Consider the following 24,439-nt stretch of genomic DNA (forward strand, 5'->3'; position numbering starts at 1 on the left):
TGAATATGGATTCCAGGCATTAATGCTGCAAATAAGATGAAATAACAAAATGAAATGCATGTCTTAAGCTGATCCTGTGAATTAAATATCTGGAAAAACCAAAGTGCTTCATTATATTGATTCAAAAAACTCTGGAAATGAACTGATCTTATATTTTGCATATAAAAAGGAGGCCACTCATTGATTGTAACACTGACCACAGCAACGTCATACCAGAGAACTGGGAATTACTGGTATGACGATAGTAGAGGTAGTGAAACTCTGGATCCGAAAGCAGCTTGAAGTGTCTTTTTGTTTTTTTTATTAGTTCATTTATCCTGTCTTAATATTAGCTTAGCACTAATCTGTATGAAAGGTCCTACACAATTTAAATCAGACTGATAGAGTCCCGTGAGGTTCAATGAGCAGACACGATGGTGGGAAATCTTTTTTTGGGGGGCTGATCACTCAATCATTTTATACATAAAGAATATACTTTTTCTAGCTTTTTTCCATTTGACAATAAACTATTATATAAAATGACATCAGTGCTCTGAAAGAGTAAACGTCACTGGGAATTGAATAATTATAAATAACTATAACTTTATAGCAAAAAACACTGGATGTATATAATAAAGTTGAATTAAGAGAAAAAGGTTCTAATATACATTAAATACTGCGTATAAACTTTCTTTTTTTCTCTTCTTTTCCTTCCTTCCTTCATGTCTTCTCTTCCTTCCTTCCATCTGTCTTTGCTCCCTTTCGTCCTTTCATTTCCATCTTTCCTTCCTTCCATCTGTCCTTCTTCTTTCATGCCTTCCTTCCTCCCATTTGTCCATCCTCACTCCCTTCATTCCTTCTTTCCATTTGTCCCTCTTTTCTTACTTCATTCCTTCCTTCCATTTGTCCCTCCTTCCTTCTTTCCATTTGTCTTTCCTTCTTCCCTTCCTTCCATTTGTCCCTCCTTCCTTCTTTCCATTTGTCCTTCCTTCCTTCCATTTGTCCCTCCTTCCTTCCTTCCTTCCTTTTGTCCCTCCTTCCTTCCTTCCTTCCTTCCTTTTGTCCCTCCTTCCTTCCATTTTTTTTAATGATCCGGCCCACATGAGATCAAATTGGGCTGTATGTGGCCCTTGAATGAAAATGAGTTTGAGCCCCTGAACTGATATATCTCTGATAGGTCGATATTGGCGGATAATATCGGCTGACTGATATATCGGTCGGGCTCTATACAATCCAATAACACTAGTTGTCTAGTCATGTCATTTGTTAACGTTGACCATTTTGGCGCATTGTCATGTGCACAAGTAGTATAGTAACATACTCATATTCATATTCTCCCGTTATGTTACACACTTTTACTAGGACTTGTTAGACGGTGTGCTTTAATTATGTAATTAGTTCAGTCCATCACAAGCACACCCTCAATGCGTCACCACTCACTCTCCTGTCATACGTGCACAGAAACAGCAGAGTATATTTCTATAGAGAATAAACAGCACGCAGGTTCATATTAAACCATTAAGACTTAGTGTTTTATAAATAACCTTGGCGTTTCATTCATGTTTACAGGCTGCGCAGTAACGTTGTGGTGTAAGAGGAGATAGATTTTAATGAATGTGTGGTGCAGTGAGTGACAGCTGGGAGGCCGCCAGCATTAGAGAGTACCGCAGGTGTTTTAACCCTAATATAATTCATTACCTTTAATGTTAGGCCGTTAGAGGACATATGAGCTTATTAGCTAAAACTAGCATGTCTAGCTTCAATGTTCATCGTCAGTAACCGTACGTAAGTAACATAAGGGAGATACAAAGATATACATGGTTTTGTTTTCGTTACAGTTTGACATATGTGTGTAATATTAGCAGACAGTAGGTACCGCGCTGCATTAAAGCTAAACTGTAACTGCAGTGTCCAGACTTCCGGGGGTTAGCAGTGAGGCTAACGGGATCAAAACACACCGCTGTAGTTGGTAGATACTCACCAGTAACAGCTCCTACTGAAACATGTCCTGCCAGCTGACGGCTTAACGACCAAAACTTCTCCTCGGTGACGAACTGAAAACAACAAATCCTGCGGGTTGCTGCTTGTTTTTAGCTGCTGCTTCTCCCACCGACAAACCTCCAGTCAGCTGATCACGCGACAACTGAGAGCCGCATCCGGTCGCATGTTTTCAAAATAAAATCAGATAGCGTTAGGTTCTCATACTGGTGAAGATTTCAGTGTAAAACTCCGTTCTTCATCTTGAAAGCGGTAGTTTGACAATAAAACACACCAACAACAACAAAAGAATAAGTCAAGTTCCATTACATTTTTATATTTGGAGCTTTCAACCTGCATAACAGCGGGTGGAGTGACTTTTATTTTTGATTTGAACTGAAACAAGACATCCGGTATGCGCATTTCACCTTCAAAATAAAAGGACAAGGACTGGTAATACTAATAGAATAAATCTTTATTGTCATTGCAAGTGTACAACGAAACGCTGTTTGAGCAGTCCAATGCAGCTTTAAAAAATTAAATAATATGATAAATAAAATATATGCACATAGCACTAATACACATACGCACGAGCCAAGCACACCTCACCTATACCCATCAAGTCGAGATCTCTGGTGCTCAGGAGAGGGAAAATAGTTGATTCATTCTGTTTCATCATCACAGGAACAGTTAGCAGCTCACTGAGAGATTCAACATCTACTTAGACTGTGTGTGCAGAGCTACATGAGTGGCTGAAAGCAGTGAATATATCAGGCCTGCCAGCAAAGTTTAAAGCTTGGATATACGGGCATGCAATCCTCCCAAGAATCCTGTGACCTCTCCTGATGTATGAAGTGACTGTCTCAACAGTAAAAATAAAGCTAAGCTCCCAATTTTAAAGATGGCTCAGGCTTTCAAAGTAGGAATTTAAGGTAATGAAGAGAATAGAAGTGCTGCAATACCAAGAGTCGAAGGACCAGGAACTGGGATCATTCCCTGCTCCTCACGTAAACACCAGCAGTGAGGAAAACTGCACCTGATACAGCAGGAGGTGAGGGCAGCCATGGAGGATGTAAGAACTTGCAGAGCTGTTGACATGAAGACGCAAGGATTCTGGACAAGATGGGACAATTATCTTGAAAGGAAAGTGACCTGGGCAGACCTGTAGAAGTCTGAGCCCAATATGGTAACGTTCCTCATCCAGGCAGTTTATGACATATTACCCAGCCCAGCCCCACTCATGGGGCAAAACAGACTCACCAACATGCGCATTCTGCTCAGAATGTGGAACACTCAAGCACATACTGGGTGGCTGCCCAAAAGCCCTAAAATCCTGGCGTCAGCAAAAGACTGGAGATGAAGATGTCTGTGGACCTTGGTATGCAGCTAAACTTCCCCCAGCACATTACCACCACAATCTCTCTCTCCTCTCTAGATCTGCTCCCATGTGTAAAGTGGCTTGTGATTACTTTTGTTGTGATTTGGCACTATATAAATAAAGATTGATTGATTGATTGATTGATTTTGGGGATGACAGTACCTTGACAGGAAAGCCCATTTGAATCCTAAGAGAGATGACCAACTATCGGGATCCTATCAGCCAATGCAAATAATCAGGTTAGAAGGGGAAGTGCCTGCCAATAGAGCTTGATTGTTCTGGATCTACTGCCCATTCACTCACTAGAGCCCTCAGCACACTGGATATTCAAGGGAAAAAAAAGAAGAGTACAGCCATGCTGGGTTTTTTAGCACTTTGAGATTCACTATGAATTAAAGGTGTGGTGCAAAAATGTAGTGACTAACCGGTGGGGTTTATTTTATCTTTTTTATTTATTTATTTATTTTTAATTTATTGATTTTTTAATCCTTCTTAAGTATTGTTATTATTATTACATTATTGTTTTAATTACTGCCATATGTTCAAGTTGTTCAGAATGTTGGATATTAATGTATACATATTAAAACCAATAAATATATGGGGGGGGGGGGTTTAAGGTGTGGTGCAAATATATTATTATTCTTTATTTTTTCTTTATTTTATTTTATTAATAAGAGGAAGAAGAAAAGTCAGACCGGAAGTCTTATTGTTGTTGTCGGCGCTGCTCAAACTATCGAGCTTGACTGTCGTTTTTGGATCGCGGGTGTGCACGCACGTGTTGGCGTAGAGACATTTCTGGACTAATTTGTCACCTTTTCATGGTTTTCAAGGATCACAGTGGTCGCTTTGAGGTGGACATATTATTACGTACCGTACTGAACGTGTGTCATGATTGTTAGAAGAAGAGAAACGTGTTAATGAATGCTCGCTAGCGGCGGAGGGCTGGAGGAGCTAGGCTAGCGTTAGCCGAGTCGCAGAACAACATGTTCAGACTCATCTCCAGACACGTGAGCGACTCGCTTTAAAACCTCAACATTGAACAAAATGGATTACCAATTCCCACAGCAGCTTTTTCCTTCGTTTTTTAAATGTGGACCGCCGGACTTGGTTCTGAAACACAGTGGAGGAAACTGGGGCTGCTACGACCAAGTCAAACCTGAGGTAGGTCAGCTGTGAGCTCAGCGTGCTGCTACATGTGAGAGGGAACATCTACCACTGGAAACTAATGCTAAAGCTGGATATTTAGAAAGGGCTTTTATCATTTGTTATAGCGGAAATTATATTACTACTATTAACAATCATAATAATAATGCTACTATTACTACTATTAACAATAATAATAATGCTACTCATTTTCATAATAATAATGCATTTTATTCATAGGCGCCTTTCAACGCACCCTAGTCAAAAGGTCCTATAGGATTTTTCCCTTTTCCAATAGGATTCCCATTCAATTCTAAATATCCGAAAAATGGTTGACTTCATGAAAAGTTATGTATAATGAAAATATAATTTATAAGTAAAATATATCAAATACTGAGTTTAAGATTGAACTTTTATCTATTTTCATACAGAATCTACCATGCCTCACTCTTTGTTATGTATATAATTAATGTATATATTTTTCTTCCATTGAAATTGAACCCAGTTTATTCTCATATAGTTTACATTTATTCTAAAAGGTTTCAAGATAATTCAGGTTCATTGTTAATTGTTGGTTCAGTAATGTTTTAATAAAGTCATTCTACTTCTTGTAACTGATCAACAGAAAATATTGCATATTATTGTATCATTTTCTTGCTTAATCGGCAAACATTAAAGAGAGAGGATTTATTGATTTCTGTGATTGTAATTATTTTGTTTTTTATTAAGTTTGACAGGATCAGTAGTTTGAAGATGATGTCTGTTCTGTATCATGAGACTTCAATACTGGTTGCTGTGATTTTGGTTTCAGGGCGGCTCTGGTCCTCTCTCCAGCTGGACCTTTACATCCAAACATCAGGTTAGAGGAGAGACATGGCGACACACAGAGCCTGTGCCCGTTCCCCTCCTGTCCCCCAAAAACCGTAAGTTCCAGACAGACGCCTTTAACCTCATTGATGGTTATAATCTCAGGCAGTAGTCCCTGTTTACCCTGTAGCTCAGTATGACAGCTGATACTCTCGCAGTATTTGATATAAAAATAGAAACAAATCTACATTTCCCAAACACTGTTTCAAGATCTATCAGCCCACAGAAAAATTAGAGTAAATCTTGGGTTCAGAAATAAAAAGCATGTTTTTTTCCCCCTTTATTTATCAAATCATCTTGGAGAAGAGTCCACAATCGCTCTGTTTAAGTTTCATATAAACATCTTGAATCCAGTTGGTCATTTGTCTTATTAAATTCATCTTTGTGTGTCTCTTTTCTGTTTGTTTGTCTATACTATTTACATTTTAATACATTTCTTCCCAGATTACCTCTGGCCTTCCAAGCCTCCAGATCCACAGGACTTCACAGAACACGTGAGTACAACACATTCAAAACATGTGTATATTGTATTGATTGTATTTGTGTAACTGCGGTGCTCATTTCCCTACTGTGATTAAAGTAAAACTTCATCTCTTAAATCACACTTACAGTCACACCTGTTAAAGAAGAGTTTGATCACAAGATGAAAAATGTGAGGTTTTTTGCAGCTCTGATGTGGTTCAACAGACAAATGCAGAGTTAAAGAGATCATTTACAACCTTTTTTCACATTAGCACAGTCTTTTGGGGTCTGAATTAAATGTATCTGACATGTTGGGTCAAAATACCACAAGGATCAAGCACCGCAGCAACCCCCCCGTTCTTCTGTAGGGTATGCCTGCTACCATGGCAACTGTCAAACAGCCAGCACTTGTGAGAAAAACATGGTGGACCTCAAGAAATTAAGTGAGTGAAGAATCAGATAGAGGCAATTTATAATTTCAATGAAGCCCCAAGTGATGTAAGAATCTGAACAGCTCGTTGAACCATAAGATTACAGAGCAAGTCAGCCTGCATGAACCTGACTGGGTGGTCTGATTTCACAGTTTGTGAATGAATAGGCATATCAATACATACTTACACGTGTTGTTCATAATGTGGCTCCCCTTTAAATAACAGCTGTGCAGCCTCACATTAGGTTTATAAAGAAAAGTACATTTGTTTCGTATTTAGATGCGGAACTTCTTCATGGATCACGGCCACGACGCCTTCGGGTGCATGAGTGAAATTCTGGATGCAAATTTCAACTTCACACGAGGAAAGAAAGAGGTGAGTTTCATCAAGTGACACGACAGTTTATTTTTACAATTCATTCACTTGTTTGTTTGATTGCTGTTCAGATAATACTTTAAGACATCAGCTTCTTATATTTATCTGAGTTTTATATGAAAACTCAACAACGATGTTTAGCTGCACACTCTATTGGAACTGTGTCATATATAAAATATAAATGTTATTCAACTAATGGTGACTCATTCAGTAATGGGTAGATATGAATATACTTTATATACAGTATCAAGCACGGTGTTGTGTGTGGGGCTTTTTATGGTATCAACACTGTCCTTGTGGAGACGGGTAGTCCTCATGGGGACCAAAACCTGGTCCTGATGAGGCCAAACATCAGTTCTGAGGTCCTGCTTTTGGTTCAGGTGTGAATTAATATTAAGTTAAGGGTTTTGGGTGTGAGTATGTGTATCTGTGGTCTGTCATAGGCTACTTTTGGGGACGCATTTCATACCAGTTTTACTTAATTGGGGATGACAAAAGCTGTGTCCCCATTGGCCAGTTGGGGATAAAGCTGACTTTGGGGTCAGTGGTTAAGTTAAAGGTTAGGTCAAATCTGAAATGAATGCAAATCTATGTAATGTCCCCAAAAGTGACCATGGTATATATGTGTGTGTGTGTGTGTTGCAGATATATCGCAAGGACTCAGTCAGCATGTGGAAGGTCAGAGACTCCATGGACTTGCTAAAGTATAACATGTGAGTGGATCTGATTGGCTGGTGTGAAAGTGATTGTTTCTAAATGTGGAAAGATCTGCTATCAAATGAATGAATATATCTCTGCTTGTAAGATTTGTATTTATGTTCGTCGTGTTTACTTTTCCCCCCAGATGCCAGCAGACACGTCGCTCCAAAACCCTGGAGGCGTACTGCACACTGCTGTCAGACATCGTGCACGACATCCCCCCCGAGCTGCTGGGCTCTCTGCTGCACGAGGAGCTGACGGAGCAGAGAGAAAGCATGCTGTTCTCTGAAGGAGCCACAGGGGGCGCACTGAACTACATCCCCTTCTCACAGAGTGACAGCAGCAGCGGCTCTCAGCACGGCTGCCTCATCTACCCCGGAAACCAAGGACTGGACCGCCTCAGTATCCTGCAGCTGGTGTAGAGAATATATCAGAGGTTAAAAATGTAACACATATTATTAGTTTCTAGTCATTTCGGATTGATCAGGCTAAGTAAAATCCTGGCTCACAAGGGCTTGTATTCACTTGGATTCACTGTCAGTCTAGTAGAAGATTCTTGTCTTTTCTTTCTTTGAACTGGCAGTTTGGACAAAGTTTAATAATAGTAATACATTTATTTATTATAGCACCTTTTACAGAAATAATATTCATAAAGTGCTTCACAAGAAAAAAACATGCAAACATTTGAAACAGGCGATAAAAACATAGAGGAAGCAAAGAAGGAAATAAAATAATAAAAACCAGATTAAAACATAAACTATAAAAAATATAAAGTTTAACTTGAATTGTTACTCATGAGTAACTTCTTTTTAACTGTAAATGATGAAGGAATAGAGACACAGCTTGGCAAAACACTGTGGTTTATAATAATGAAGGATGTTCCTACTGATTCTGGTTCTGTTTCTGGTTCTGGTTCTTAACGCCATACCTCAGACTTCCACAGAGTGGAGCTGCAGCACCAAAGAGGAATTTCTTCCTGCGTGGACGCCACCAGCAGTCACCCGTTCAGCTTCAAGCTGAAAGGCCGCGTCAGACAGATCAGCTCCGCATCGCTCCTTGACGACTGTAAGAAGGAGAGAATATGTCAAAATATCAGGAGCTCATTGTGGTTTTCTACACATTTAAATATGTTTGTTTGTTTGTAGGTTGTGTTGCTGTGCGCTCAGATCACCTGTGCGGAGTTTGGAGATTAAACCAAAGCAGCGAACCTCGTTTGCTGCAGGTCATCAACACCAGAGAGGTCGCGACCTGCGTCAGCGTCAGGTTAGTGCTCATCAGGAAGGAGGGAAAAGAAAGTAAAGAAAGTATCAAGCAAACGGTTTTTAATTAACGTCTTCTCTGTCGTGTTGTCAGTCCTCATGTTTTAGGTGAAGTTCTCGTGGCGAACGAGAGCGGAGCAGCAAACCTGTGGAGCGTGGGCAAAGGGTGAGGAGAGGAAGGTGTTTATCTGTTAGAATTCTGTCATTATAAGTCGAGCTGAAACTAAAGTGACTCTCCGCCCGTCAGGATACAGAAGGTTCGGGAGGAGGACAGCAACCTGTACTTCAACGCCAAGTCAACTTGGCGATGGTGCGAGTTTTCCGCCCACCCGAGGGTGATGCTGTACGCCGACAGGACAGGGGTGGAGCTCTCTGACATCAGGGTGAGACAAACGATTGTGATTAATGTGGTAGTTGTCTTAAAATGTTTCCTGTTGATTGCAGACAATAAAAGACCCTTTTCCTTTTTCCTCTCCTCTCTTTCCTCCCTCTTGCATCATTCTCTCACCTCCTTTTCCCTTCACTCCTCCTCCAGGTGAGTCCAACCTCCACTCACACTCTGTTTCGTATCAGCAACACCTCCAAGTGTCGCAACGGAGAGAGACTCATCCTGTCCAAATACCTGGAAGACGTGAATCCCTTCCACCACCTCATCACCACTCAGGTACATTAATATCAACATGACATTACACACAGTTTGTCCAAATTTAGTTCATGGCTATAAAAGTCTATTTTCCACAGAGGTAAATAATAAGCATAATTCCAGAAAGTTAACACCTCTCTCTCTCTCTCTTTCTCTCTCTCTTTCTTTCTTTCTGCCAGTACTCGGCCTACATCATGGACGAGCGTTGCCCGTGCGTGCCAATGCTGAAGTGGGATCACCTGATGCAGTCCCCACCGATGTTCTGTCACGTCGTCCCTGGCTCCGCCTCATCCGGCTCGGCAGCGGCCATGTCCGGAACCGCTAAGGTCCTGCTCGGCTCCCAAAGCTCCCAGGAAATTACAATGCTGCAGTACTCAGGTTAGTTCACAAGGGGGCGACGTGATAATTGAAATGGAATTAGAAACTCGTTTTTTTGGGGGGGGGGTTTTTGTTTTGTTTTTCATTAGTGTGTGTGTGTGTGTGTGTGTGTGTGTGTGTGTGTGTGTGTGTTAGGAGGCAGAGCAGAGGCCTGTTCCAGTCGAGGTCCTCCTCAGGCTCTGCTCAGACCCAGAGACAGTCTCAGACACCTTCCTATGCAGCTCCCTCACCGCCTGGAGACGGCAACCAACAGACTGTCCTCACCTGCTGCAGGTATGGGGAGGGGCAGTATTTATGCAGGAAGAGATCCAGGTGACTCAGCAAGATGTAATATACAGAGTTCTAAAATAATAAATTAGAGCCAATTTGGATGTTATTACATTTTGCTGTCGATGGTACATTTTAAGGTAAAGATAAGTCATTTTTGTAGCGGCATGTCCTGTGTTCAGAGTGGATTTGACATGATTGAGCTCTTTCCTACAAAACACAGAATGAAAAGAGACCAGCTTCTTGCATACAACACATTGATCAGACGGCTGTGGTGTTTGAAGGCTTTTTTCTTTATAATTGACAAAATATACCTGACTATTACTTACTCACATTTGTTGTTTGTTGTCAGGTCTGACTTGTATCCAGAAGAGAGGAGGAGGAGGAGGTGAGGAGGAGTGTATCTGCGTCCTACAGCTCACAGAGGCTGGAGATATTTTCTATCAGGTTCTTGAACCCGAGCAGTCGGACACTTCACGAAATCCAGCTGCAGATGATGAATCAGCATCTCAACAGCTTCCACTGTCGCAAGCAGCGCTAACGGACTCTCAGACGGTGGCGTCGGACACATCAAGCGACGAGGGCATAATCGGGCCGACTCAGGGTCTGAGCATGCAGCAGTTTGTGCCTGAAACACAGAACGTATACTCTGACACTTCAGCTGATGATTCAGAGGCAGAAAGAAAAAGACGAAGATTGAAGAAGTTGAATCTGGAGGTTGTCGTTAACGACGATCCAGAGCTGGACGAGGGGAGCGGATCGGACGCAGGTGTAAAAGATGGACCGATAAGGACAGCTAATGCTGATGGTGCTGTAGAGGAAAGGGTCAACGGCTCCAGCAGCTTGAGTCACGTGGTTCCTACTAAGCAGCAGACTCCAGAAGAGCTCAGCGACACCACCCTCATCAAGTGGAAACACTGGCTCCAGAAAGTGATCCACAAGAGCCACCAAAAGAATCCTCATCCACGCCACCTGCCGCATTTCTCCATCCCCACAGAAGACGTCCTCCAACCATCCAAGAACGCCGAGACAGATCGAACAGAAGAGAAGCGGGTGCAGAGCGTGAGGCGTGACCTGAGAGGGTGCATGTCCAACCGCTCTCTGCTAGTTAATGACACCGTCTCCGCCTCTGCCAGACCTGAAGAGACGGTACCGATTCCAGACCCGGTGGACACGGGAGTCTGGGCCGACCCGCTCAGCCAACGCCTGACCACTGCGTGGCAGGGAGACGAGGCGTGGAGGGCGTGGTGGGTGGAGAAGCTGGGACTGAACAGGGAGGAGAAGGTGCAAGCTCTAAAGAGGAAGAGGAGGAGGGAGAAGGAGGCGAGGAGAGCCTCCGGCCAAAGCCTGGTCCTGTCCGGGAGCTTCACCTCGTCCGTCAGCTACCAGTCTGAGTTGGATTATTTCTCAGAATCAACCGGCTGGTCCTCGGAGGCGAGCCAGAGGGGGTTGTCAGACTCAGAGGGGATGGGGCCGTCCCAGCTTAAGTCCTTCATGGAGCAGGAGACAGAGATAGCAGAGACACCCAACGCTGTGCAGACTGACACTCCAGGTCCAACGCCAACCGCCACACCTCAGAAGACGAAAGAGAAACAAAGTGACCAGCAGACCCCCCGCACCCCTTCCCTGTCCCAGACACTCCCACCTGAATCCACACCAGCCAGTCAGAAGAGGAGAAGACGTCCAGCAGAGGACTACCTCAGCTCTCTGTTTGCACCACAGGTAAGAGCAACTAACGTGTACAAATAACATCACACCCGAGTTTCAATCGTTCCAGTTTAGAAGCCAGAAAACCAGTTGTAGCCCAGTTAGCCATTGCAGTGTTTCCCCTATGTTCATTCAGCAGCGGCGCACCGCCACTGTTGAATTCTCAGCGCCGCTGCAAAAATGACTTGAAGTGTGCTTGAAGTAACGTGACGTTAACTATGTTGATAACTTGCTCGATTTCATTAGAAGTTGCTAGCAGCTAGTTAACCATATAACTTCGCTTTTGGCTTCGATGTAGGCTAGGCCTCATAACACAACCTGCCCCCTCCCTTCATAAGCTACTGAAGCAGGGGGAGGACAAAAGCAGACAACCCACGTATCGATAGCGGCTCCTTGACGCCCGCAAATGAGACACAATCTCCCGGAATCTGGAGCAATCAAGCAAGAGTGCGCAAAAGAGAGTGACTGCGCACGTGCGTTTGTGTGTGTGTGTGAGACTATCAATGCAGCGTGTGTGAGTGCACAGTGTCCTGATAGATCTGTGTTGCTGCTTATTAGACCAATCGCACCAAAGTCTTCACATGTTATTTTGTTAAAGCTATCAGACATTAACATTTAGTTGTTTTGTTTAAATTATTATTTATAATTTAATATTACTTTAACAACTCAGGGACGTCCAAGCAGCAACATGTTGTTTAAGCACTTTTTTGCATTTGAGGGAAAAAAATGTCATTTATTATTCGAAAGAATAATCGACTGCTTAATCGATTATCAAAATAATTGTTAGTTGCAGCCCTATTATTTTTCAAAATGTTCTTCCAGGGGGGCATACCCCCCGAACCCCCTAGCGTTCGCTAGATTACCGACACACAGCACCGCTGCTACAAACATTTCTAGGGGAAACACTGCATTGATAGCAATACCAATATATAAAAGCGCATTTCGTTGTATTTTGTGTCTACAAACACTGTAACAACATAGGTAGAAGTTGGACAGTGCTGTGACAGTAGATGCGCGGGACAGCTGTTTTGGATTTTGAGGCTGGGGCTGGTGAGGTTCTTCCGACCTTCTTAGTCAGAAACCCGACTTCAGAGGCGTTCCAGTTTAAATTCTGACTGGGATTTCGGAAATTCCACCTTCAGAGTATAAATGGAACGCACCATAGTTACAGCGTATCCATCCATTAATACAGGAGCTGTGGAAGTCGTTGGTAGGTGCAGTTGATGTCAATAAAAGAAATATATCTATTTACGAATGATTTTTGTCGAACATGGTCAACGTTTACAGCTACGTCCATCTGATGTAGGGTTGTCACCATTTTTCTGCCTCAGAAAGATGACACTCCAATGTTTAATCATGCCCACCAATCTCTGATTGGCCAATTGTTTATCCAACCAGGCTACGGAACAGCTATCAGTGAACACAACAGCAGATTTATGGGATTGTAGAAGAAGGTGGGAGATGTGAGCTGCGCTACGGGGGGTTAAACCTCAAGTTAAGGTTATGGTCAGTCAGAGCTGGTTCTTACAATGTGGTTATGATTGTTCCGAACAGCCCCACTAGAAGGTTAAGTAGGGGTATAAATTCAGGTATAATTGGCACATTTTCAAACAGTCTCTCTTGGCAGACATTTGTCCACTAAAGTCCATGTTCAGAGTTTGCTATGACGGTGGTATTATTGATATCCTGGAATATTGGTGAGCCCGGGGCAAATGAAATGGTAGCATTTATACAATGAGACCAAGGCAGTGATCAGCAAATAACAAGGAACAAAAAGACAGGAAAGGGTGAGGGCAAAAACCAGGGTCAGTTAGTTGTCCATGTTAATTGTAAGAGACCAAAACAGAACAACCGAAGGGGGGTGGGTGGGTTTGGGATGGGATGGGGTGGGATGGGGTTTGGTGGAAGGAGTGTATCGTCCCATTTGATTCATTAGCTTGTACACACTGGGCTTTAGCACAATAACAAGTTAACTGCTAGACGTTAAATATTACTGTTTATAAGACCGGTTACAGTATCGTCCACATATGCAGAGATCCTGTTGTCTACTAATGGACTTTCAGCCTTTATTTTGGAACAATAGATTTGACAGGAAGTGAAGGGAGGGGGAGGAACCTTTTTAAAGCACCAACATATCATTTATCTTCATACTGAGAACACATGGATGTAAACGAGTTGCCGCTTACACTGTTTCTGTTTCCAGGACCATCCCTCGCAGCACGACGGTCACTTCCTGGACGAAGGGGGGGTCACACAGCCCACAGCTCAACTCGTGGCCTCTCTCCCCTCCCATCAGCCCAGGAGCGCTCAGAGGAGCGTCAGGGTGGATCTGTCTCAGGACTCCTGGTCAGGTTTCTCCCAGTCTCTGCCCATCTCCCAGAGTTCACAGGGTCGACCGGGACTGTCACAGGCGTCGCAAGCGAAGAAGAAGAAGTCTCGAATGGGATTTTGATTGGTTCGTCAGGATGTCCGTCACACAGGAGGAGAGGAGTGTGTCATTCGGAAATCTTCAAATTCAAAATGCAGCAAGATTGAGGATCTTTTCTTTGTTTTTCTTTTACGTTTTTTTTAACTTGTTGAATAGTTTTTTTCTGTAACACGAATAAACGAGTCTTGAAGGACTACAACAGTTTGAAGGCATCCCGTCATGAGGATGTCCTACCTGTCAAATGGTAGACCTCCATTTGACTATGATGGAAATTGTACCTCCTTTTCGTTGCCAGCATCATTGAAAGTTTCTTCAGCTGCTTCAGGATTGTAAAAGGATCTCTAACGGTGATATTTACCGGGATTGTGATTGCAAAATGTTGGTTCCATGTTGGAAAAGGATCTATGTGAAGACATCCGGAGGCTGAAGATGACAGAAGACACTCTTTGGTAGGACCGAGTGGAATTTCTTCTTTTTGTTCTGGCTGTGTGTTTTGTTTGCTGCTGTTTTTTTTGTTTTTCAGAAGGCGCTGACTCAGCAAGGTGATGTTTCACTCTGTTTTTGAGGGATTTCTGTCTTACTGGTTCAGTATTAAAAATTGAAGAGGACAAATATGAAATAGAGCTGTGCATGGACTCATGCATGGAGTAGAGGACGCAGCTTTCTGCAGGAGTCTTGAGAGACTTTTTATTGGTTGGATCGGAGATAAAAAACTGAAAAGAACCAAAGAGTCAAATGAAAGTCAAATGAAATGTCAAACTCAAAAATACATCTTGAGTCAAAGCAAGTATGTGATTAGGAAAAAAACATCTTATTTGTCAGAAATAAAATGACCTGGCAGTGTGAGGTAATCTGATTGACTAGTATACTGGAGACACTGGTTATTATTTTGACACTTTGTATGACTGTGACTGTATGAGTCATTTCTGTTTTGTTATAAGCTGTCAAATATAGACTGTACAGAGTCTGGATATATTTGGTGATATTTGCCTTTTCTAGTTCTTCTTGTGTTGTTTTTACTTTGTTAAATTAACAAAGATGTCAGTCACAATGATGAAATATATTTATAAAACTGCTTTTCAAAATAAAGCTAAAGCGGTTTAAACGGAGGAAGCTCGAGTTTTCATTGATAAATGGGAAGCTTTTCAGTCAGTGTTCTGAGAGATGAGAGCTGTGAGAAAAAATGAATTCACAGAGTGAAAAAATGGTGGTGGTACTCTAACTTATTTCTCCCAAATGATGACTTATTTTTAAAGTCGTGTTCCTCTAAAATATGAAAATATATATGAGGTGGGGGAAAATCGGATTCAGAGAACAAAGATATATTTCAGGAAAAAAGGTACATTGGAGAATGAAGTTGTATTTTAAGAGTCATATTTCCAGCATAATATGAAGTTGTAATTAAACTGAATTAGGTAATGTTTACCTTCCATACTCAGTGCTGCTATCAGTGTTAAGTGGAAAACTGATAAACACATAAGCAGAGTTCAGGATAATGAAACCAAAGCAGTTACATAATGTTTTATTAGGTTAAACACGATGCACAAGACTTTATCTTGTATAATTCTCAGCTTTTATATAACGTGTTTTTTCCAAACTACATCTTTACATTAAAATATAGATGCATTTAGACTTAATGATGTGATTTATGTGCTTCATTAAGTTATCTTTCAGTTTGATGTAGAAAGTGTTTTCAGACATGATTGAAGACAAGACAACAGATTAAAAATAAGTTTTTTATAAGATTTTCTTTTTTCAGTACAGGTGACAAAAAGATAATAAATAACTGAATATCTACAAAGAACTATTAACAGATTTTTTTTGTACATCATTTACACTTTTACATGTTTTTGTATTAACATTTTCTTTACATTTTTTAAACATTTTTTAGAGGTTTTTGTTTTTTGGACACTCAGCATTATTTTTCTTCCATACAACATTCTCTCTGTGAACACTTTGAGAATACCACAGGTTTTTTTCTCTTTTTTTCTTTTTTCAAGCTACATCCTAAAATTGGCAACTTTTAATAATTGTAACCAGGGTCATACGTACACACACGTTCACAAACACACACACACACACTCATTAAATGTTTGCAGCAGGACACCGTTTAGTGTCACTGTGTTTGACTCTGAAGGGAAACTGTCTCTGCTGCCTCTGAGCAAGGCACTACAGGACTGACTGAACATGAGCTCTGAATGCTCTGTGATGCTGTCAAAAAATAAAATAAAAAAATAAACCATGTGACACATCAGAGTTTCCCTTCAGATACAAACTTAATCCTCCAGTTCAACCATATAACACTTGAAATGCAAAAATAAAATAAAGTGTGCAAATTAAACATGAGTACGGAAGACGAGAGCAGCCATAAGGTTTTCACTCATTACAATTAAATTAAATGACAAACAATGCTCATACTTAGCTGTTATCTTGAGATTATGATGTATGTATGTAGAACAGTATGTATGTAACAAATGTTAACGTACAGATCAGAAGCCCCTCAAAATGCAACATGACTAGTCGGGTTTCGATTACAAAACAAAAAGGAGACTCATAAAGACTCCTACTCGTCTCAAGACAAGTATTATGATGGCAAAATATGACTGATAGTAAATCTAATCCCTGTCAAATCTGATCAGGTTCAATTTAACATTCAGGACTACCTTAAGAAGCTCTGGTGCCTTAAATAGCAACATGGAGGCTAATATCTGGAACATGAAATTGTTTCCTCAGTTATATACCTTCTATGAATAATAAAAATAAAAGCAATTCAAGTTCATTATGAGAAACTAATACATTAAAATTATTAAATTAAGTCTTAAATTATGAGTCTGAAACCGAATGACAGGGCAGCTCTCACCTTCCGTACAAAACAGTAAAACTCCTCATCCTCAATAAAAAACAGTCTTAGTTAATAACAGTCAATAACCTTCTACTAATTAAACACCACATGTTTTGGCAAATCATCTTCTGGTCTTATGTGACATCAGAGCTTTGAGAACTTTTTTTTAGCCGACTGCGGCCTCCGCTAGCTCAGCACCTTGAAGACCGGACGCCAAACGTTTAACTCGCGTATCCTGGAATGTGACGTCTCAAACATGCACCAACACGTCTACGAGCTCGAGAAAAAAAAAATCTAACAAATCTACCAAAAAGAAGAGTTCGCTCAGCTGCCAGTTGTTTGTGCGATTCTCCACCAGCACCGGAGCTTATTAAACAATAAATTAAAAAAAGGGTGAAGGGAGGGTGGAGATGAAGAGGCACGTGGGGTGGGGCGGCGTCAGGCGTCGAGGTGTTGGCGTAGATGGTGTTTTTGGCGACACATGTGCTGAGGGAAATAGGGGCCTTCTGCGTCGCTGCCCAGAGAGCTGCTGAGAGACTCCTCGCCTGAGCTCATCACATCCTCGCAGGAATCCTCACTGAAACAGACACACACAGAGAGAGAGAGAGAGTCAGGAAATAGTTGATTACGCTCATCTCTTATCTTAAATCAAGTTATTATCTATGTGGCTAGAAGAGACCATCAACACAAGATTCAACCACTGATATATAATAATTTAAATAATTCTCACACAGAAAACTGTCATTTTAAAGCCTAGATGATGTGAGTCAACGGTTATTAAATGTGTCCTACTGTGGCAGACATTGGTCATAATTTCTGAGGATTAAACAAGAAATATATATTTAGTTTATAGTGAAAATAAGCAGTGATGTCACTCACTGTTTATATGATTTAGCAAAACAAGAGTTCCTCCATTTTAAATGCGTACTTTCTTCACTTCCTGCTCTATCTGTTGCAATCTTTCATCAGCTGATCTCATGTTCTGACTTGTTCAGAGTGAGTCAGCTGACTGTCAGTGTTAACATCAGCCCAATATTAAGGTGTGAATTTCAGCGTTGGTTTTTAGTTTGAGCCTCTCTGACTTAATGATCACATTAGAGCAGTCAGCTGCTATCAAGTTCCTCCTATTTTTTTTGTTGTTGTTTAAACTTGAATTCCAGTTCCTGTTTCCTCACAGTTTCTGCTTCTATAGTAGTTCTCAAGAAGCACAGAGTTGCCTAAAAGGGGGAGGCACTTTGGCCTCATGTGACGTCATGGAAACATCTGTGTCAGTGGGACGTGACCATTGACTCGCATACATCCAATCAGGATGCTGTGAGATATGAGGGGCCCCCCCGTTTGACAGGTTCAGACAGTCAGAGGGGGGGGGGGGCGGTCTGACTGCGTGACGCGTTGTTGCAACACAGCAGAAACTTGAGTGTTGCCTCTATATGTCACTACACACACACACACAGTAAAAATGTCTCTTTAAACTGAATAACACATTTAATCTGTTTTGAACTCAGTAACAGTCATCTTTCTTTTTTTTTATTGAACTGAAAATCAACTTTTAAATATTAACTTTAAGACAAATGTGAGGTGTGTGTATTACATAACAGGGTTATAACATAACAGTGTTATGACACATTTTTTAGAAGTCTTCATCAGTGCTGCGTTGCTACACAAACCGAATTGTGTATGTTTGTTGCCACCCAGGGTGTGCCTGCTTGCTTTTGATTTTTAAATGCCTCTGTGGTCATCGGGAGTGTTTGGTATTTTCCAGCTAAATTCACCTTCTGTCACATGATCTCAGACTGATGACTGCGTCACTGAGAAACGGATACTGAAACTGAAGTTCAAATCCACATCTCAGAGTCTGATTCCTGAAGTTCAGAGTATCAAACACTACAAATATGAATGTGGACAGATATGTTTTAATTTACTGTATGATTGTGATTTCTATTCTATTCTGGGGCTGCATACTTTTAATATGAGAACTTTGGAGGAAAACTAAGTAATAATAAATTATTATACCATAATGGTTAAATGTGTTAACATCCTTCCGTTAAAGTCCTTAAAAACACTAGTATGGTATCAGCACATTTTCAGTTTTGTGTCAAACTTGTGACTTTTCAGCTGAATTATTACATTTATTCTCTTATGTGTACTTTTTTTTTGCTGTGTTTGCTTGTTGTCAATAATATAGTTTTATGTTCCTGGCTTCCTTTCTGCAGTCCACAATTTCTAAAAGGTGAGTAAGTTTCTTGTTCAGTTGTATTTTGAGTGATTTTGTTGCTGTGGTGCGTTTGTTCTTCTCACCTTTCGCTCTCGTCCCAGCATCCCTCTGGGATGGTGGGTAGCTCGGGGATGCTTCGGTAGCTGTGGTGCAAGTTCTGGGCGGTCCGCCGCGACACGATCCACTGCAACCTCTTGTGGTTGGGTTTACTGCATTCGGGGGAGGCGTAGTCTGACAGACACTGAGCGACACGCTCGCTCCACAGCCGCAGCTCGCCGTCTGCAATCTGAAACCAAACAGTGGCTCAAGTTTAGTTGTTTGGCCCTCTGCCCCCCCTCCTGTCTGCTGGCTGGCTTACACAAGTGTGTTTAAAAATTACTAAATACTTTACAGTACTTTGCTTTGAGAAGTGTTACAGTAAACAGAAACCTGGCTTCTTTTAGCAGGTCAGCAGATTAAAAAAAACCCAGGTTAAAAAAAACTGAAACCTGATGAGGTAGTCATGCAACACCTGAACATTCAAGGTTTAGTTTGTAGTAAGTCAAATATCTACAGGAGTGATTACATTTAATCAACTAAGTACACGCTATTTTAAATAAAAAAGTACTTTCCCACACACAAAATAACTCTTAAATAACCATAAATACTGAGAAATGTAACCAACAAAACAAAAACATAACATTGCTAAAAGGTTAGACTAGACTGGGTGGAAAATATTAGCAGATCAGCTGGTAGACCGGTAATATTCCAGCTGTAACTACGAGCATTTAAAGAGCCGCTCCTCCTTCTATGCCTTTAACCGAGCATCAACATAAGACACCCAAGTTATGTAACCTCAGCCGTCAACACAAGAAAAATGTTTTGGACAAGAGCCGGATGGGCTAAGAATAACTATTAACCCCCTCCTCCTTCTCCTCATGTCTCTCATTTCCTTAAAAATGAAGTGTTGTTGGTACACTTGTGGGGAAAAAACTGCATTGTATTTGTTTTCAATCCCATTCTCAGGTCCCCTCCCTGGATAAACTGTTGTGTGATTTTTACCTTCAGGTGTCTCTGAATGTGATAGGCTATCTCCAACATGTCCTCAGACTGCACTGCTTGGATCTCCTGCCTCAGGAGAGACAAGGCGAGGACGGATGGCTGGAGAGAGGGAGGAACAGACAGAAGCATTGTAGGATTTACATTTTATGGTGGCTCCAGTGTTATTGCTTAGCTAACAAGAATCATTAGTGAGCGTGATCCAGTCGGGACCTTTGACCCCTCTCGTGAATTCTTACCTTAGCTTTAGAGAAGGAGATCCGGCACAGGCAGGCTTTGAGCTGAGCCTCCAGCTTCTCCAGGCTCAGAGTCTCCTTCCTGTTCAACACAGACACATGAATCATGTTCAGGTGTGTCTCCCAGACATGTTTCATCAGCACACAATGTTCATCTGACTACAGACAGCCAGAGTGGAAAATAAGACCTTTAAAAAGAGACTTTTAAAGACTGAAGACTGTAGAATTTAAAAAGGAGGAAAACAGTGACACTAAAACCTGTATCTAGAGTTGAAGCTCAAGTTCAGTTCAGTGGACCAAAAGTGATAAACTGTTCCAAGTTATGTAAGGCTGCACACAACAAATCTTATCAGTGCACTTCAGTTCGATGTTGGGAGTTGGCTGATAGGCGGCTGTTGGCCTATATCGAGCAGAGCCGCACAGACAAACAGCAGAGCGGAGAGCCGTCGCCAATCAAATCGTGGGAAAAATCTTGGCGTTGGCACACAATGTTCTGAGCTCTGGTGTGTTTTTTGTGGACGCTCAGAGATGAGAAGCAAATCTTGTATTGTACACGTTTACCTGTTTACAACACATTTGCAGTCCTTTGTTTTCACAAAGGACTGCAAATGTGTGTGACTAAAAGTTGAATACTACAGCGTTTTAACAGACATTAACCTATACTAATAAATCAAAAGTCAAATTTACAGGATTTTGAGACCTTATCTTTGCTTTGAGATGTTGTTTGTGTCGCTCTCACCTGTCCATGGAGTGTGTAAGTGCGATCTGGTGGTAAAGGTGGAGGAAGGTTAAGGCAGTGATGGCTTTGGACTTGAATTCGAGCTTCTCGGCGACGATCTTCTCCATGCGGCTCAGGTCGGACACGGTGAACCGGCACTGTCCGATGCGGATGAGCTCGTCGGTGGGCGTGAGGTTGCACTCCTCCTCCGTCACTTTGGCCGCCATGTTGAGGCAGCTGAGGCTGACGCAGGACAGGTGCTTCGGCTGGATCTGATGGAGAGGAAGCAGGTGGAGTCGGCACGTGAGTTAGACACCTGATTAAATCAGCTGGGTTTTTACTGAACACATCACGATATCAGAAAATCACTTTACTGCTTTAATTTTATTATTCAGTAAAAACATTAGGGAAATAGATAGTAAAATGAATAATTAAGACTGAATTATATGGTTTTATAATATGGTTTCATATTATATATAGCAGCCATAATGCAAGTAAGCAATTTTAAAAATGAAAGCTACAGAGCAAAGTCCTATATCTGATCCTGATGGTGTCAGTGTCTCATACCCTCATCATGGCCAGGAATCTGTCCAGCAGGTTTACAGCCAGGACGAAGGTCTGCGTGCTGTAACCGAAGAAGCTGGTCAGACTCCACAGGTCCTCCACTTGGGCATCTCTGCACTTGGCCGAGATCCGACTGTCATCCTGAAAGAAAGTAAAAAAGACGGTTGGTTGATTAAGTGATGATTAACTTACATACTGGCAGAAGAGAAGAAGAGGAGAGCTAGTTAAACCAGAGAGGCGAGTCAGACTTGGAGCATTACTGTCATCTGATATCTGTTTTAAAGATCAAACACTTGACAATTAACCAGAAGATCAATTTAAAAAAGTGTTAATAATAGTCATTTCACTGTGAGCGTATATAAACTCAGCGTGTCAAACGTTCTTACCTGTGCTGTGGTTTCAATGAGGCTCAGGCCCGTCTCTTTAGGCAGATAATAAGCCTCCTGTTCGTAATTCATCTGCAGCTCCCTCATCAGCTTGAAGCCGTCCATGTTTCTTGTGATGTCTTGTGTGTTTACTGCAAAACAGGAAATAGCCATTGTTTAGCTCCAAAAACATAACACTGTCTCTGGAAAGCCCAAAACATTTCCTGATGTGACACTTGTATAAAATACACACATTTTTCATTTTCTGTGTCATTATATTCTATTGTTGAGAAATGGACTTGAGAATCAACACAAAGATCTGTAGCTTCTTTACTTCTTCAAAGTAATAGGTGTGGCTGAATCCATTAGTCTTTATAGTATTTATAAAGCAAAAAACACTTAATATTCTCTTTTTGTAGCTTCTCTAATGTGAATGTTTACCTTTTTTCTGTTTTTATCATTGATAGCTGAATATATTAGGGTTTCACTATTTCAAAAGAATCATGCAAAAGATTAAGCTATGAAGAAAATTATTATAGTTGCAGTTTCATATGAACATGATATGAAATCTTTGGAGGCTAACAGTTTTTCCTTTGATTAAACAGCTTTTTTATTCATGCGCAAGTGAGAAAAAACATCGTAAAGGAAGCATATATCGTATATAATAACGATCCAACTGTTATAAGTTGACTATTTATCCATATTTGGTAAATAATGTATGTATATGAAGTCTGGTTTTATTGTGAATTTATATCATCGGCCTACATTGGCTCGGAGCCGTGATCGGGGTCACAGCCCGGAGCTCAGCCCACTTCCCTCAGCTGGGCTCCGGTGTCAGATTTCCTTTGGTTGACGCCTTCCCTTTGCTTGTACGTGACCCGAAAAAAACAACAACCGCTTTCTTCATGGTTCTACCAGTTAATAAACAACCTAAAAACACACAAAAATATAAACCACACGGTCGGAAAAGCTCCAGTTTTATCGCGTAACGTTTATTGACGGTAACGGAGGAAGCTAACGTTAACACGGAGCTAGCTGCTGTTTTAAATCCTCTCTGGTCAGAGCGGGGGAGGGGCTGTTTTTTTTTTTTCATTCCTCAAACGTTAAATGGACGTCAAATTAAACTGGAATACATACTCATACATATAAAATAACAAGCGTTTCTCAATATAAAGCGTATATGCTTAATAAAATGTGTTTGTTGTGTTTTCTCTTCGATAATATAACCGTGTTTTAAAGCTCAGCCTCGGACAGGAGAAAGAGCCAAGAGATAGCAAACAACAACAGACTGGAGGAAGCAAATCATTCATGCAAACCTGCGTTAAATATAATATACGTCATCTCCAACAACGAGAATGAACAGGAAACACCACTATTCAATGCCACTATTTCCTTGCACAGATTGAAACTAAAACATATATATATTTATGTTTCGATGCCAATCACTCCTGTGCGAGTTCTGCCATCATTTGTGATAAAAAGCATTTGTGCAAAAGGCTAAAAAAAACACCTTATTCATTTTTAACCACCAATATTGACTAAATGAGCGTCCTTTTATTAACCGTTCACTTTCAGTCTAGCTTTTTCTTCTCGTTCGAGTTAAAAATATTAGCAGAAAATGTTTATATTGTTTAGAAAAATAGGCTGTAGTAATGTAAGTATAATTTAAATGTATTATTAAAGGTGTTATGTACCTGTTATTGCGAGTTAAATCCACATATCTGTTGTAATCTCCTGTTTTCCTTCTCGTCTTCTCTCGTCTTTCTCCTTTCTCTCTCTTCTCTTTTGTTGATGTTAAACATGCACACGCCCACACTTTGACGTCACATGGTTACAACCAATCAGTCGGTTGGAGTTAGGAATGAACACCCCCTCCCTCCGTGTTTAACGGTAGAAAATAAAAGCTTATTCCTATGCCTAGCTTTATGTTTTGTTATAGTTTTGACTTCATTTTTAACACTTCCGTCATGAAGTTTGTATTGAAGGTCGATAATACGTGTTCTCTCCAAAGATAGCAACCACTGGAGTCGAAATACAGCTTATCTATTACATTAGACGATCGCCCTAGGATGGATGTTCCCATCAGCCAATCAGAGAGCAACAATTTGGAACGTTCAAATAGTCCGCCCAAAATAATCTCAATTGATTGGCTCCAGGCTATATAGGGTCCTGACGCAACCTGGGCATTACGTTATGCCTTTGAGGGTGTCTTTTATTAATTGTCTTCAACATACTGTATGATAAATGTGATAAATGGAGTCTGTGAATAGATGGTTATCAGTTTGGCTGTGGGCTTGTTTTGTTAACAACATGTAGCCTAAGGATACAAATATAGTAAAATAAATCGTAAATACAAAGACAGCAATCTGTATTCAGTAGGTGTGTTTGTGTGTGAAAGGCAACGGCCCATCAATATAATGCACAATTAAAGATGTTATCATCAGAAAACCATTACCATGTTAGTAAAC

The 24,439-nt window shown here is 41.1% G+C and overlaps 3 protein-coding genes across 5 annotated transcripts in view; 1 reads left to right on the top strand and 2 right to left on the bottom strand.

Moving 5' to 3' along the window:
* The window catches only part of LOC133994917 (WD repeat-containing protein 7), a 107,501-nt gene extending 105,415 nt beyond the window's left edge, over nt 1–2,086 (bottom strand). For both annotated transcript variants that reach the window (XM_062434155.1, XM_062434154.1), the window contains exon 1: nt 1,961–2,086. The gene's annotated coding sequence lies outside the window, so the exon portion shown is untranslated. The remainder of the gene's footprint in view (nt 1–1,960) is intronic.
* A 2,015-nt stretch (nt 2,087–4,101) lies between these two features.
* On the top strand, nt 4,102–15,217 carry taf1c (TATA-box binding protein associated factor, RNA polymerase I subunit C). Of its 2 annotated transcripts, XM_062434156.1 has the most exons (15): nt 4,102–4,495; nt 5,289–5,400; nt 5,789–5,838; nt 6,517–6,612; nt 7,258–7,325; nt 7,457–7,713; nt 8,245–8,376; nt 8,457–8,574; nt 8,665–8,736; nt 8,818–8,953; nt 9,106–9,234; nt 9,393–9,591; nt 9,727–9,864; nt 10,211–11,580; nt 13,769–15,217. In XM_062434156.1, exons 1-15 carry the CDS (start codon nt 4,379–4,381, stop codon nt 14,015–14,017), a joined length of 3,243 nt encoding a protein of 1,080 aa, XP_062290140.1. In that variant the 5' UTR covers nt 4,102–4,378; the 3' UTR covers nt 14,018–15,217. The 2 variants fall into 2 exon arrangements, with proteins under 2 accessions (XP_062290140.1, XP_062290141.1); XM_062434157.1 differs by lacking the exons at nt 4,102–4,495; nt 5,289–5,400; nt 5,789–5,838 and adding an exon at nt 6,205–6,249.
* Nucleotides 15,218–15,715: 498 nt separating this feature from the next.
* On the bottom strand, nt 15,716–23,727 carry ccng2 (cyclin G2). Its single transcript, XM_062434164.1, has 8 exons — nt 23,666–23,727; nt 21,993–22,123; nt 21,610–21,747; nt 21,064–21,314; nt 20,328–20,406; nt 20,092–20,190; nt 19,134–19,336; nt 15,716–17,412 (listed from the first exon to the last, which is right to left on the bottom strand). The coding sequence occupies exons 2-8, from the start codon at nt 22,095–22,097 to the stop codon at nt 17,274–17,276; spliced, it is 1,014 nt and encodes a 337-aa protein (XP_062290148.1). The 5' UTR covers nt 22,098–22,123; nt 23,666–23,727; the 3' UTR covers nt 15,716–17,273.
* Between the last annotated feature and the right edge of the window lie 712 nt (nt 23,728–24,439).

Source organism: Scomber scombrus, chromosome 15 (assembly GCF_963691925.1).
Source record: "Scomber scombrus chromosome 15, fScoSco1.1, whole genome shotgun sequence".
NCBI classification, from domain to species: Eukaryota; Metazoa; Chordata; class Actinopteri; order Scombriformes; family Scombridae; genus Scomber; species Scomber scombrus.